General features: G+C 39.5%; 1 protein-coding gene across 1 annotated transcript; it reads right to left on the bottom strand.

The window, feature by feature from the left end:
* Positions 1–593: 593 nt before the first annotated feature.
* On the bottom strand, positions 594–14,302 carry ppfibp2a (PPFIA binding protein 2a). The gene is made up of 21 exons (XM_068730654.1): positions 13,949–14,302; positions 12,898–13,029; positions 10,844–11,128; positions 10,447–10,539; positions 9,033–9,144; positions 8,796–8,828; positions 8,138–8,199; positions 7,391–7,469; positions 7,106–7,230; positions 6,951–7,018; positions 6,807–6,867; positions 6,462–6,600; positions 5,409–5,550; positions 4,730–4,858; positions 4,043–4,193; positions 3,696–3,807; positions 3,321–3,409; positions 3,046–3,168; positions 2,583–2,708; positions 2,286–2,474; positions 594–2,190 (listed from the first exon to the last, which is right to left on the bottom strand). Exons 2-21 carry the CDS (start codon positions 12,943–12,945, stop codon positions 1,990–1,992), a joined length of 2,367 nt encoding a protein of 788 aa, XP_068586755.1. The 5' UTR covers positions 12,946–13,029; positions 13,949–14,302; the 3' UTR covers positions 594–1,989.
* Between the last annotated feature and the right edge of the window lie 428 nt (positions 14,303–14,730).

The raw sequence follows: 14,730 nt of genomic DNA, 5'->3' as shown, positions 1-14,730 counted from the left end.
GAGCCCTCTATTTTCCATTTAACATGGATCAATTGAGTTGTGTTACCCACTTATCAGCAGGACTAATTTATTTATGAACCTGTCATTTGTAATCATTGATCAGGATTTTCTCCGTTAGGAAACTAATGATATGCAGGGGTAAAAGATTTCCTAATTATTGTGTTTGGTCTAATTGAGACTGTGTGCTTCTGTAAGAGGGTTCAGAGGGGAGCTGACTGCTGCCCTGTCTGCCACACTGACAGACACGCCAGCAGAATCCTAGTAGATTCTCTCAGAGTGAAATTGGTCATTTATTGAGACTTTGATTCATTACAGCCCTCAGTCAATGTAAAATGGAATACTCCTTCTAATACAGGTTCTGTCTCATTTGGCAAATACAGTAACTGCCTAACAATTACAACATACTGGTTTTAAATGAAGTGGACATTAGTTAAAAGAAGCAAATATAAAGCCAGAGGCAAATCTAGCCCTAATCAAGGCAATCATGTCTGATAAGTTACGATCTGGTTTGAGCTACTTATGAAGAAAAGCATTTATTTTGAAATCCAAAAATGCTATGCAGCACAACATGGCACCTAGTTATAGTCAGCCAATGACATTTTCAGAAAATAGATACTTTATTTAAAAAACAAAACAACTCAGAGGCATAGACATGGTATTACTTTATATTATGGTCTAGCAAGATGTTTCCTAACATCGTTAAACATTGAAATCAGTTCAAATTAGGGACCATCTTGCCATGAGATCACACCACTAGCAACGCCAAATTAGGCCAGGGGCATTAAGTAAAATGCAATGACCCCTTCCCCTCTTCCTACAACCCTACTCAGACCACACCCATCTTCAAATTTCAACAACATTCAGTGGACAACTGTTTGCAAGTACCTCTATATAATCCGGCAATACTCCTAAACACCTAATTGTATTTTGGTAAAGTTGTATCATATTTGTGTCATTGTGATAATCACTAACTTTTGTGAAAGCAAGCCAAATTTAAGTTGAAGCTGTTAATATTCACCAGCAAGAGGATCATTGATTGTTTGACTCATTTATTTTCATTAACTCATCAAGAAAATCAAAACAGGTTTCATGTCAGTCTTGTCAGCTACATTAATGCGCCTATTCAGACTCGTCAACTTTCAACCTGGGCTGGAACAAAAACCATACAATTGACTGCCCATTCAAGGTCCTAAGATCCATCATCAGGAAGTGATGTGTCTCCCCGACTTTAATGAAATCTACAGCAACAATGTTCATATTTGTCTGAAATGAAAACTTCATTTAAAAAAATCAACTTGAAATCTACATCTGTTACTCACATAACTATCATAAGCCACAATTGACCATAAATGTAAATATAATCAAGCTGTTCAGTGACAGTAGTAAGCATTTAAGTACCAGATGGCAGCAAAAGCATTTGGTCTCCAAAACTTACAAAAAGACTAACTATTGACCTTGTTTTGATCGTATTACTGTATATTCACAAGGATCTTATTAAACAAGGCACCATTGTAGAGACTCCTATACGAACAAACCTTATTCAAAGGTGCACAATTAAAAATATGATTCGTTTTTAATTAATTGATTTTTTGGCAGTCATACAGAGAATCAATGAATGGCACTCTGAAAGTAACTGGTGTCAATTATTTACTTTGCAGTCAATCCAGATATATAACAAGAAAATGTCACCAATATTCTAACTACATCTGCAGAAGTTTAGATACAAAATGGTCAGTATAATGTGTTTTTAAAGCAAAAGTATAAGCTTTGGAATCCAACTGTATACGGAATGCAGAGAGCAGCTTTCACACAATGTCACCATTCATCATCATCTTTGATGAATATTGCTTTAACAACACCTGGTTGAAAATACATTAACAACAATTTACATCACCTGCTTAGCACAGCATTTTTACAGCCCATCCAGCAATTCAACACATGAATGAGGGGAGTGTGCTGTATTTTAAATTATTGTTTTGGGCCATTAGCCTAAGCTTTTATCCCCACTTGCTCCCGCTTCACAGCCTGTCTGTCCAAGGTGGGGCTAAGGCCCCTAAGTGCTGCAGATGGCAGACGAGAAACCCCATTCACTGTCAGTGCTCCACTGTCTATTGGACAGATATAGTCCGCAGATTCATCAGGTTTCCTCTTTCTGAGATGACTGAATTGGGTGAAGCCCAGCTTCTTTGGCTGAAACCACAAAAGAAGTTTAACCCATCAATAAATCATTTAGATGTAATGCTGCTTCAACCACTGAACATTTGATTCTACGATTGTGCTCTTACCTTTACTTTAGCAGTGGTAGTCAGGGGCACATGGCCTGTGGCATTGCCGTACTCTCGCTTCTCCTGCGTGGCCTGATGTCCCACCAGGGTAGAGAAGGCAGTGGCGAGGTGGCGGCGGAGCAAAGTCTTCTGTGGAGGAATATTTAACAGTAGTGCCAAAGTCTCTGAGCTGAAGCGAGGCTCCAGGATCTGTTGAAGAGATTTTTGACAGCTGATGAGAGCAACAAATTTAGGTTTACAGGATTGTCATGAAAACGTGTGAAAAATATGCTGACAAGCTCAAAATGTAGTACTTACAATCAGCCCACCATGAACGCCGCTGCCCCGTAGATTTGGAGCATACTCGGCTAGATCGACTGCTCTCAGCCACTCCATAACGCGATGGTTAGACCACTGCACCACCTCTGAGGGAGAGGGCTGTTTCTGAAGAAGTTAAAAATCTAAATATCAATTTTCCATTTGACTCACAACTGGTTGACCCTTCCTTAAAATTGATTAGAAGTCGGCAGAATGAAGCTTTAACAGCACTGGGGCTTTCAAGACAAGCAGTATGAAAGAAACAATGTGCGGCATATGAAAGCATTTTATGTCTGACGCCATCTTGTGGGTAACTGTTGAGATGACACCTATTCACCATCTAAGAGCAGTATTTACACAAATAATTTAGCACAACATAAAACATATACAACTGCTACACACACCGCTCGCTGGCACAATCCACAATCTCAACTTCTAATTATGCTTTTCTATCTTGGCTTACCTCTTCCCCTGGCCTACGTCGAAGACAGTTGGGGTTGAACTTGTTGGCATGAAGGACATGGATGGCACATTTAATACTGAGATGATGAAGCTGGCTGGTGACTTTCAGAGTCAAGAGGTCATTCTGAGTGAACAGCAAAGGAACATCAGTGAACTTCATGAAGACTATACAGATTCATAGCATGTTTTTAAATCATGTCTGACACGTTAATATATGTATGTGCAGGCCTCCACTTTAATAGAAAATGTCACAGTAGATGTAGGATTAAGTCTTACCACTGTGAGGTATTGTATCATTCGACCATCAACTCTGGCCTCATGGAAGTTGTCTTTGTACTGAGGCAAACCAATATCATCCAACCAGCCTAAATGGGCATAAATCAGACATTCATTCACTTCACTCACTAAAATATTGAATGCTTAATCAAGTTTCATCAGCTGTCAGCTGTCAAAATATGTTCACTGTAACTGTTCAGTTAAGATACAGTTCCTGATTTTGAATACTGGCATTTGCATATTTGTAATATATTTATATCTTTGTTTGATTTGTGGCATGAGAAGTCTCACTCTGTATTTGTTGATGATATTTAAATGAGAACATGCAGCTGCAGCATGAAAACTTCATAATATTCCATTTAGAAAGAGTCTTACGGGTGACCCAGATGTAGTCCAGGTCTGACGATTTCTCTATAACTTTAGTGGTGAATGCCTTTAGAGCGAGCTGCAGCTTCTTCCTGTGCAGTGGATTCTTCATACCCATTTCCTGAGGTTAGAAAGGACTGTTTGTTACAATAAAACTAAAGATTGGGGAATAATTGGAGGTTTACGCACACATCATGCAGTTTAATTTAGCCTGATAAACCTTCTTAAGTTTCCAATGTATTCACGAGTATTTATTCTCTGATTGAATACTTAAATACTGTGTAAATTTGTAAATTCAAGATATTTTCACAGTGTTTATTTTTAGGTGCCAATAGTTGCCTGTTTTATTCTCTGACCTTCTCAAAGTCCTGAGGTGTGGCAGACACCAGCGTCTGTCCATTTTCAACCCACTGCCTGGTAAGATTGACATACTGGCCCAGTCCATAGTCCTCTAGCCAGCCACATACCTGCTCTTTGGTCCACTGGCTGAATGGAACGTTCATATCACTAAAATAAAAAACACAAATCATATAATACATTTATAAATGTATAAGTATTTAAAATGGCTTGATATATAAATTACACCAACATTTATGACAGATTTTGTTCGGCTAAGACAAGCCCTCAAGCCTCTTTTCATTTGTGTACTTTGGGTTCTAGGAAATGGTGAAGGCAGGAGAGCCAAACCAGATAATTTAGTGGGTGCTAAATTCAAATCCAGAATGTATCTAGTGCCTCCACATGAAGCTCAACATGGGGAAGGCTGAGCCTGCGGCTCATAGCTAACAGTGCTAACAGTGAAAAAACGGCATGCGCGGCTGAACTGGTTATGCACGCACAGAGGAAGAGCAACTTCATTGTCTGCTCAGGTTGACATTTCTCCACTATATCTTTTCATAGCAAAGTAAAGTATTGTTTTTGCTGCTATATTTATGTTCTTAATATTGTATCGATAAGCTTTAAAGGAGAATATTATAATGGATACCTGGCTAATACAAACGCTTAAACACTTACAATAGGAGTACAGTAATACAACGCTTTACCGTGTAGAGTCATATGATTCGGGGGTCCTGGTCAGTCTGGGTCCTGCTGTCGCACGTAGCCCCCCTCTTCTAAACTGACTGACATCTGGATCAACTGCCTGCAGCCCTCCAGACTGGGTTCTTCGAAGTCTGTATGGGTTAGGGTTAACATGCTACAAACTACTTTCATTTTCAAAGTAAAATTATATTATATTTGGCACAATCAGTACATGTTCACTTCATTGTTGATAAATATAAAAAAATACAGTACAGTAGGATAAAGGTGATAATGGAAACAGTTACTGCAGTCTTTAACACTGAAAGTCAGTGACGGTATCATTTATTAGGTACTCAATATCTGACGGTTTTGTGTAGTTGTGTAATTTCAGTAATTCTATAGTGTATAGTCTTAGTGAGTGTGATAGTAGGGCAAGTGCAGTAAGAGAAGGATAGATTAATATATGCACAAATTATTTCTTTATGAAAATATCTCTCTCAATTGTTCTCTCTTACTAGAGAGAAACATTATTTATACACAATTTAATACATTCTATTTAAAACATATGTTATTTAGCCTCACAGTACATATTTATACATGTACTTTATTTAGGTCTTAATGTTTGGTTGCCCTTTTTTCTCTACTTGGTGATCACATGTGTTGGCGTATCATTGTTGTATCAATGTATTTTCCCACACTCACTTTCCCCAGAGTTTCCTTAAGCTCCTGTTATTCTTCATGTATTCTGGTGAGCCCACAGCTCGTTGGCCAGGCTGTTTGTTTGCTCCAGAATTAACAGGGGAATTATCGCCTGAAGTGCTGTCATCAACTTTCTCAAACTTTCCTACAAGAAGTTACAAAAACCAGTCAGTGCAATACTACTTAGTTAGATACAACTTAAATTGTAGAACTATGGAGGGCTGTTCAACAGTTTATAGATGCTTTAGTTAAAAATGTTAGTTTACTTGTGACAATTAGAGCAGACATAGCCTCACTGTAATTAACATTTCAATAATGGGAACTTTTAAAATATCAGAAAGTCAAAATTTATAGTTTCCCTAAGTTGAGGCATGGTTAAAGACAAAATCTGGATGATGATGATGATGATGATGATGATGATGATGATGATGATAATGATGATGACTGAGTAGAACGCATTAAAAACGGGTTTTTTTGTATCTCTTTACATACCAAACAGAACCTTAAGAGCTAAGTAGCGCAAGTGTGGCAGTCTACCTTTTCACAGTGCTCTATTCAGGGGAGAGAGCACAGGTTGCAGATCATTGAGTTTGGCAAATAATTCATTGGTTAATGCCCCATGGGGTTAAAGCTAAATTTTACAAGGTGTAATCTTTATTATATGTGCTGCAATCAATCACCACTCTGCAGCAGAAGGCAGCAGGGAGAAGTCAGGGTGGGGCTCAAGTTAAAACTGGTCAGTAAAGCTGAGGAAGGGTGGAGCTGGTATGAATGTGGTCAATCAGAGCAAGAGAGAGGGTGTGTTTGGTAAGAAAATCCATCCCATAATCCATCTGCTCTGACAGGAGCCTCTGCAATTAGATGTGATCAAAGGTGCAGTGGTTGCCTGCTCAAAGGAGAGTGGTTTGTTCCAAATATGAATACTGCCCATGCTCATGGGAATTACTGGCCTTGCAACTATTACACAGAAAAATGAAGTTTAAAACCTACATTAGGGATTATTACTGCACACTATCCATCATCATTTATAGACTGATTTAATATATCTGGATTTACTTTGGCTGGAGTCTCCATCTTCGCTCCCATCTGGAGACTTTTGACTCTGGATTTCACTGCTGCTGTCTCCGCTCACATTCTGCTCTGACAGAGAGGAATTCATAGGCAGCATCTGACTTCTAGGGTCATCCAGACCACTCTGGATAAACCACACACAGATACAGAAAATACAATAACTGTTAATATATGTACAAAATCAAATTATCTCATGCATCAATCATGTAATAGACAGTAACAGCAGCTTATATATAATGTAGGATTGGAAGCACTCAGGGTTGATAACATGCTGTAAAAAAAATTGACAAATGACTGGCATATGACATTTGTATGATGATTACAAAATACCTTTTGTAAAGGTCCTTTTGTTAGGTCATTCATGCTGCTTGATAAAGTCTGCAGTTCTGTTCTGAGATAGAAACACAATGATCTCAGTAAAATATAACTAGAGATATTCGAGAGTCGTCCGCTGACGAAAAGCTGCCTCGCTACCTGTAATCACTGTCCTTTTGGGCTGATGAAATAGATGTTTGTTGGGAGGAAGAGCTGTTTGTGGAAACCTGTGATGGGTAAAAATCATAAATAATTCAAAACCATGTTCATGTGAACAAACACTTTAACTAGTAGCTGTAATAGTTTATACCCACTTCAGACTTTACATCCACAGATTTTGCACTGGCAGAGTCAATATTCTTCATCAGCGCATTCTCTTCCTCCTCACTGCTGCTTGAGGGAGTCCTGCCATTTGACAATGAATGGACAGCAGGTGGAGCTACAGTAACAAAGAAAAGAAATGTTTTTCTCAAACTCAGGTGGTGGCATATGTTCCCTTTTAGAGGGGAAGAGTGATGGCTTTCATTAGGCTCCAACGTGGATGCTAACAAAATACAAACGCCACAAAGGATGAATAAAGGAGGGAAAAAGCTGATTACCTTGCCTTGCTGTGTGAGTGACCTCTCTGAATTGCTTGCACTGATTCAGGAGCAAAGTGAGCTCTTCAATTCGTCGGTCCTGAGGAAAACAGAGAAGAAACTCATTTAAGATGTTTATCTAAGGTTAGGAAACACATATATGGACTAACTGGTTCACTGTTTGACTGACCAACAAGCCACACAAACGTCCCTATTTCAGCATATGGCCTTTACGTCAAAGTAGTGGATAGGGAGGGAATTGACACAGGACTGGCTGGAAATCTTAGTTGTGGTAACCAGCTGCGAGCAGTTTGTGTTTTTTGAAGTGGTGCCCATGTCTGGTTTTGTCATGGTTCTCTTAATGCAGCTCACTCCAAAATTAGGCTTGGCAGATCGAGGCCTACTTAAGTGTGGCTTTGCCTGAAATGGCTCGCCTTGGGGTGTGTGTACGTGTGTGTCCTCAGTAGTGTGCCACATGTAGGCCCTCGTCTGTGAGTCTTTAAAGTCCAAGATTCTCTGGGAGGGAGAATACAAAAGACCCTCTGTACTATAAATGGTTGGAGGGCGGTGCCTTTGCGAAATGACAAACAGTTACCGTCTAACCTTTTAAACTGCGTTATGATAGCACTTCTATATACAGGCCAGTAAGACTTTTTACACTGTAGTATATGGATGACAACTCACACACTGCTCTGTACTACATAATCACATACAGCTGTTGACCAGAAAGAGAATGGATAGGTTTCTATATCAGTGGTAGTAACTTACCTTTTCATCATTGGCAGCTACCAGGGATTTCATTCCACTCCTAAGCCTCTGCAGCTCCTGATCTAAATGTTTAAAAAGAAACCCCACACTGATTATTAATCTGTACAGGTAGCTGCTCATGTCATATAAATTAATATTTTGTATAAATATATAGTGGCATATGGCTATTTAGAAAAGAAAAGGAAAAATACATGCTAGCATGTTGTAGATTTATTCATCACCAGAGCGCCATCCAAACCATGTATTTTTAGATACAAGCCTGTTTTTAATCTACCAATCATAGCTTCAGCCATGTCAGCTCTTACATATTTGGGCGCACAGTCCATAGACACTTCCTATGTAACCAGCAGTATTGCTGGTGAATGACAGTGATTATACTCAGCAAGTACCCAGAGCTGTGTCTATTTATTAAAATTAAGAACAAGCAAGACTGTATGCTCTCAGGAATCCATAAAGACAATGAAAAGGCCAAAGGGAAGAGAGATAGTGCATCAATTTTGAAAACCAGTTTGTGATTGTCAAAGGTGCCCCTCTGAGCAGAAGGAAACAAAAGATAATGAAATAAGACATGTCTGGAGAAAGGAAATAGATAAAAGATCAAAGATAGACATGGCCCGTGGGTTTAAAATTATTTTCATTAAGCACCGTTCAGGCTTACGTTTGGTGTTTAGCCTCTTCCTGTACATCTCCTCTGAGAGAGAGAGAGAGACAGAGACCCGTGATGAGACAGATTATTAAAGGCTAAGACAGACTTTTCCAACTGTTGTTACTGCAAGTTAATGAATGCAAAAAGGAGTCATTAACTGTGTCACCTATCAGGCTGGCTAACGCTGTGAGAGTGAGAGGCTGTGGTTGGCGGGTTGGTCGAGGGCTTGAGGCTGGGTGCTTTGCTTACCTCTTTCCGGGCTCTCTGGGGATTGAGAAGGTCTGGCCAACAGCTGTGTGTGCAAGCTCTCGATCTCCTCGTTCTTACTGAGCAGAAGCTGCTGAAGGCTGATGATCTCTGCCTGTGAGTGTCACACATTGAGGAATCTTAGCAGAAAGGACATGTTGTTCTGTTCCAACACATCTGTTTAAACACACACAGCTAAAAGCTAATTTAAAAAACTAAACATTTACATGAATCTTGGTGCCTGTTTTTAGTTCCCCAATTGAAACTCCAATGTTGTAAGATATAGTCTTTTTTCATCAGGCACCCACAAGAAAGCACAGAAATGTTTAATCTCTGAATTTCAGAGAGCCTAATATTCGGCCACTACTATCTGGAGTTATACTTTGTTTTGAGGTGAGTTGAGGTAAGTTTGAGTGTACGAAAAAAACAGATGGCAATAAATTTCAGTCTGAAGTATTTGCCAGTGTGTTCTGTCTGTGTTGTGTAGAGGAAAGTGAAAGATGGAAAATACTCTTTTTGCTTCATATACCAAATCATAACCCTCTTTTATTTCTTTAAAACATATGTATTTAAAAGTTAGAGTACAATACATGAACTCATACCAACAGCCAATATTCTAGGGTGCATTAGGACTTTTTCCAGTTGGATTAAACAGTCTGCTATCAGTAACCGAAGCTCCAGACTGAGAATAACACATTCTGTAAAATTTCGTCATTCATTTTGCAAATATTGGTAACCACCCAGTTGATGGAGGGATGCCAGGATATTTGATTAAAATCTAAAAACAAAAAAATAAAGAACTGCAGATGTAATATACAGTATTCACATAGCGCATCAAACCAGGCACACCTCCTTAGAGAACTTAAAAAATGATTGAGGTATGTGGTTACGTCCAACCTTTAATAAAAACTATGAAAATGTTGTGACTATAGGTTGACCAGACAACACTTGAATGAACTATGAATGAAGTAGTAAAATCAAACACATTTTTGAGTGGGCAGGTAGAGCAACACAATGAAATATATACTAATACACAGATTGGGGACAGATATTGTACCAAAAGAGAAAGACAGATGGGAATGTGAAAGATAATGATTTTATCTTAAAAAAAGAGAAAAGGCGACAACAAAAACTGCTTAAAAAGTCTTAGAGGTTAATGCCATGTGATCATGCAAGTGGGGCATTAAAAAATGGACTAAGCCATCATTATATCTATTTCTACAGGACTTTAAAATAGAAGGTGAAATAGACTTCTTAAGAAAACATAGGTGTCCATGCAAAACCGAATGACTCACTTAACTGGCTGGAACATTGGATTGGACAACATTTAGGAAAGTTGAGTTGAGAGCTAGTGGAATGTGGGCACTGATGTTGTATCAGACTTCTAGACACCACAAAAATCAGAATTCTCTTTTACCTTTGTTGCTTTGAGTTTTTTCTCGTACTGTAACTTTTGGTCCTCCAGGTGCTCCACTTTGTCCTTGAGAATCCTGAGCTCTTTAAGTAAGCCCTAAAACAGAATGTTTGAGAACATTTAGCTAGTTTAAATTCTGGTGATGTTAATAAATCTGCACATTTTCTTTCAAAACACACAATATTAAATAGTACATGAAATGCACTTATTACTGTCACACACTGATGCATAACTGTTTTTCCAAATAGATCAACCAAGTTACAAAGTGACATTTTGCGCTGTTGAGGATATTTAGTGAGTCTTCATTCTTCATTTGCATCTGAAGCTATGAACACACACTCAAGTGAGACAAACCATGCTCCACACAATATTAGAAGTCATGCAGGCAGGCTGTGCCTACACTTTCTTCTCCACAGTCGTCCTGCTGATTTGCATCTGAGCTACCCTCTTCCAGGCTGTGTGTGTTCCCATCAGGCCCTTCTGAAACCTCCTCTGAGATTCTGTCACAGGACAGCCAGGGGTTTGAGCCCTCGCCCTTAGTGGACTCAGTGGGGCGCACCATCGGAAAGCTGCTGTCAGCTGGGATCTCCAACTCCAAAGCCTTTTTCTCCTGGATCTTGCTATTGATCTCCTTCTGAAACCTACACATCTGCTCCTGCAGCTCACTAATGAAATTCACTACAGTCTGACAGATGCAGAGGGGGGAAAGAATTGAGAGACATGTTAAGAGAGAGTAGAGGAAATACTACAGAGTCGGTGTATATGTCTATGCTTGTTTGTGAATACAATCCTGAGAAAGTGTAGATTTGGTCCTGAGCCTGAAGCATAAATATGCTAGTGAGCTAGTATTGGAAACACAAATCTTTGGCTGTTCCCCATAAACTAACTGCGCCATTGTGTCTACTGGCCCAGTTAGTCTCATCTGGTCTAGGTGAACACATATTATTTTGTATCTGTTCATGAACCACAACTTTCTGCTATATACTTGTAGTAACATTGTTATGCATAATGCTGTGTCATATTCCAACATATCCAGTTCATCAAATGCGTAGTGTGCATTGATAAATTACAAAACGGTACGTAGGTTTGCCATCTTTTAGAGGTCTTCCGTGCCCATGTTCGTTCTGAAAACAGTGTAAAGATCTGTAAACAGTGGCCAAGTTATGCCCGGACTGTGGACAGAGGAAGTCTCACTTGGGGTTCGGTACAGCGGATATGACAGATGATATGGACAGCCTGCATGGCTAAATTTAACTGTGAGCTTACTGGCTCCACTGCAAGGAGGCTTCCACATGTTGTGCGCATGTGTGCTTGCAAACGGTACAAACATGCATATATGTGGATATGTTTGTGTAGTAGAGGCAGCACGTGGGAGGCCAAGTGTTCAAAGCTGATTTTTTTCCTATTCTCCTTAAGTCCAAACAGCTGTTGTAGGTAAAGCTGAGTTTGTGCTCGTGATGAAAGCAGTCTACTAAGTCTACTCCAATTTCCTCAATCACATGTACAGTATGCTGTTGCTTTCTGCTTAGAAATACAAATCAAATCCTTATAAATGCTCAAGCATAATTAAATAAATATTTTTTTTCATACACTTCAATTATGTCAAATGTTTTTGGGAACATGCTGCCAGTTTCTTTACTTTCAGGATGGCCAAGTCAACCATTACCCACCACCAACACTAAAGCCTACACACACTCATATTTGGCCGGCCATCCATCATGCCAGCTCTGCTATGCAGGAACTCTTTTAACATGAGGACACAAAAGCTCTTTGACCAGCAGTGTTTTGAAAGTAACTACATACAGTATCCTGTCTGGTAGTAGTGCTGCTTTCCCTGCTTCCTCTTTCTCCAATTCATATGGTCACTAAATGCTCAGGATGTCTGCTGGTAACTTAACACATCGGTCTTAAGCAAATACATGATTCAGTTTAAGCTGACAAAAAATGTAACCCCTTGGAAACTTTTTTCCAGTGGACTTTGCCCAGCAACAACAGAGCCAGGGTTTGGGTGAATATTCCCTTCCATCTGTCCAGAAAGTGTTTATGATTTTCAATAAAATCAGCTGCAAATTTCCAAAGACTGAAGTAAAACAGAAGTTCCTGGGGGATCTTAGCTTAACAAATTCCTCTTTTTAAACAGTCCTCAATGAAACAAATTGTAAGGTCATTTGGATATGAGCCGTTCACATAGTAAGGAATATGAAGTTTAATTGCAAGATGTTCATAAGAATGAAATTATTTATAGCGGAAACATTGCTAAAGGAAAGTTTAAAGGAAAGTTTAAAGGAATCAACTCCACTGGAACTAATCAACATGGCAACCTTTTTTGATGGATACTTATTGGCATTAAATAAGAACTTTCAAACAACACAACCATACCTACAGACTGTACTGTACTGTATATTAAAAACAAAATATCACAAGGAATAGACTTGATTCTGTGAAAAGCCCTACCTCTGCTTTGTGTTGCCTTTCAGCCCCATGGCCCTGCTTTCCCTCCATGTCTGCCAGCTTTAATTTCAGGTAGGACACCTCCCCCAAAAGATTCAGCTTCTGGTTCTCCAGTGACGTCCTATGCAGGAGCTCCTGTCGTCAACAACATACAGCAAGAGCATGAGGCAACACAAACAGACATATATACAGATACATGCATTGCTACATAATCACTTCAATGATACACAATGCTCAGTACTTACTGAACAAAGGCAACATTAAGTATGAAGCACGCTTCCAGTTCTGAAATGACAGTCCCCTCAGACAAACCCACTGGTTTCAGACGCTGTTTGAGTGGCTAAATATACACAACCCATGACCACTATTTATAATGCCTATTTCACAGCTCACTCAAAGCACACAGCAGAGGGGGAGAGAGTGAGAGATAAAGATACCAAAAGCATGCAAAACATTCATAGAAAGAACATTAAAATAACTTTGACAGGTGCATTTTCCTGTCCCTGTGAACTGCTGCCAGTCAAAGCTGGCGCTGAGGGAGAGTCTGCTATACAGTTCTTTGACTATCTGTCCTAAATGACTGTCAGCCTTGAGAGTTAAGCCAGGCTATGCAGGCAGATGTATTACTAATTTGGTTGATGTCAAGCAGGTGTTAAATCACTTCGTCCAGGAATGAGTATCAGAGGCAGGCGAACAGTACATATGGATACGTCCATTTAAAACTCTGGCTTTGGAAAATATCTGGGCTTCTTCTAGAGTGTACACACGGAAAATATGTGAGCTTTGTCACCAGAAAGAGATTTACGGCTCATTTCCAAAGCCTCATAATGACCATGTCTCCAAGAAACCAACCCTGGCTGCCCTTTGATACACTGCACATATACAGCACTGAACTTAGAAGTAGACATTGAGCATTGATTCACAACTCATCAGTTAATAGACACATTCCTGGCACTCATAAAATTGGTCAGAATAGGTTGAAATGATCTACTTTGAATGGAAATTTTACAAAAACAGTATTATAAGAATGAGATAAACTGATTTTTTGTAATACCTGGTTCACCTTACTCCAGTGTCCACCTGAAGCAAAGGAAGAGTAAGTGTATTTCCTTCATAGATGCAATGGTTTCAAGTGCCTTGTAGTTTCAGTAGATTCAAGTTTCATACATCCATTCAATTCAGTGTCCCTCGTAATGTTTAGTAAAGTCTCTGTAGTAGGTTTCAAGTCAAATGCAAACAACTGAAAGTTGCACACAAGCACACTCACACACTTTTAACTCTTAAAGGAGCACCACCCCTATTATTTCTCCCTCCCATCTCTCCAACTTTTTAAGCTGTTTTTCCTCTCTCCTTTCCTCTGTTGTCCCCTCTCTCTCTCTCTCTCTCTCTCTCTCTCTCTCTCTCTCTCTCTCTCTCTCTCTCTCTCTCTCTCACACACACACACTGTGTGAGCAGGCAAGGTCTTGGTGGCCACAGGTTGGGGGTGTGGCTAATGGTGCTGTAATCACCTGCCCAGGCGGACTAGTCTGGCCCTGCATAAACTAGAAAAGCACTCTGAGACACTGCAGTGGAATGAGTCTGAGCGTCCTAAATATTTTGGTTGTCAAGGTATTCTGCAGCCAGAAACACTGGAATCTGAGCAAGGAATTTGTTCCCAGGAAGCCAAACTCATCCAGAGTTATATTCTACAACTTATGAGAAAAGATTGGATCTGCAGAAGAGTCATATTTAAAAGATAGATGAATAGTCTGGGACCCTTTCACATCTCATTAAATGTAAGAACAATATTGATATAAAATCCCAGGATGTCTCCTGATGGAAGTTAGACTTTCCTGA

This window comes from Cebidichthys violaceus, unplaced genomic scaffold, assembly GCF_023349555.1.
Source record: "Cebidichthys violaceus isolate CVI_PGR_0920_01 unplaced genomic scaffold, fCebVio1.0.p SCAF_5, whole genome shotgun sequence".
Classification (NCBI taxonomy): Eukaryota; Metazoa; Chordata; class Actinopteri; order Perciformes; family Stichaeidae; genus Cebidichthys; species Cebidichthys violaceus.
This window is presented reverse-complemented; position numbering and strand designations above follow the sequence as displayed.

Coding starts and splice junctions, on each gene's coding strand:
- ppfibp2a (XM_068730654.1), bottom strand. CDS start 12,945: ATGGAGGGAAAGCAGGGCCATGGGGCTGAAAGGCAACACAAAGCAGAG. Junction 6,868..6,950: donor CAAAAGGACAGTGATTACAG/GTAGCGAGGCAG, acceptor TTTCTATCTCAG/AACAGAACTGCAGACTTTAT. Junction 3,808..4,042: donor CACCTCAGGACTTTGAGAAG/GTCAGAGAATAA, acceptor TTCTAACCTCAG/GAAATGGGTATGAAGAATCC.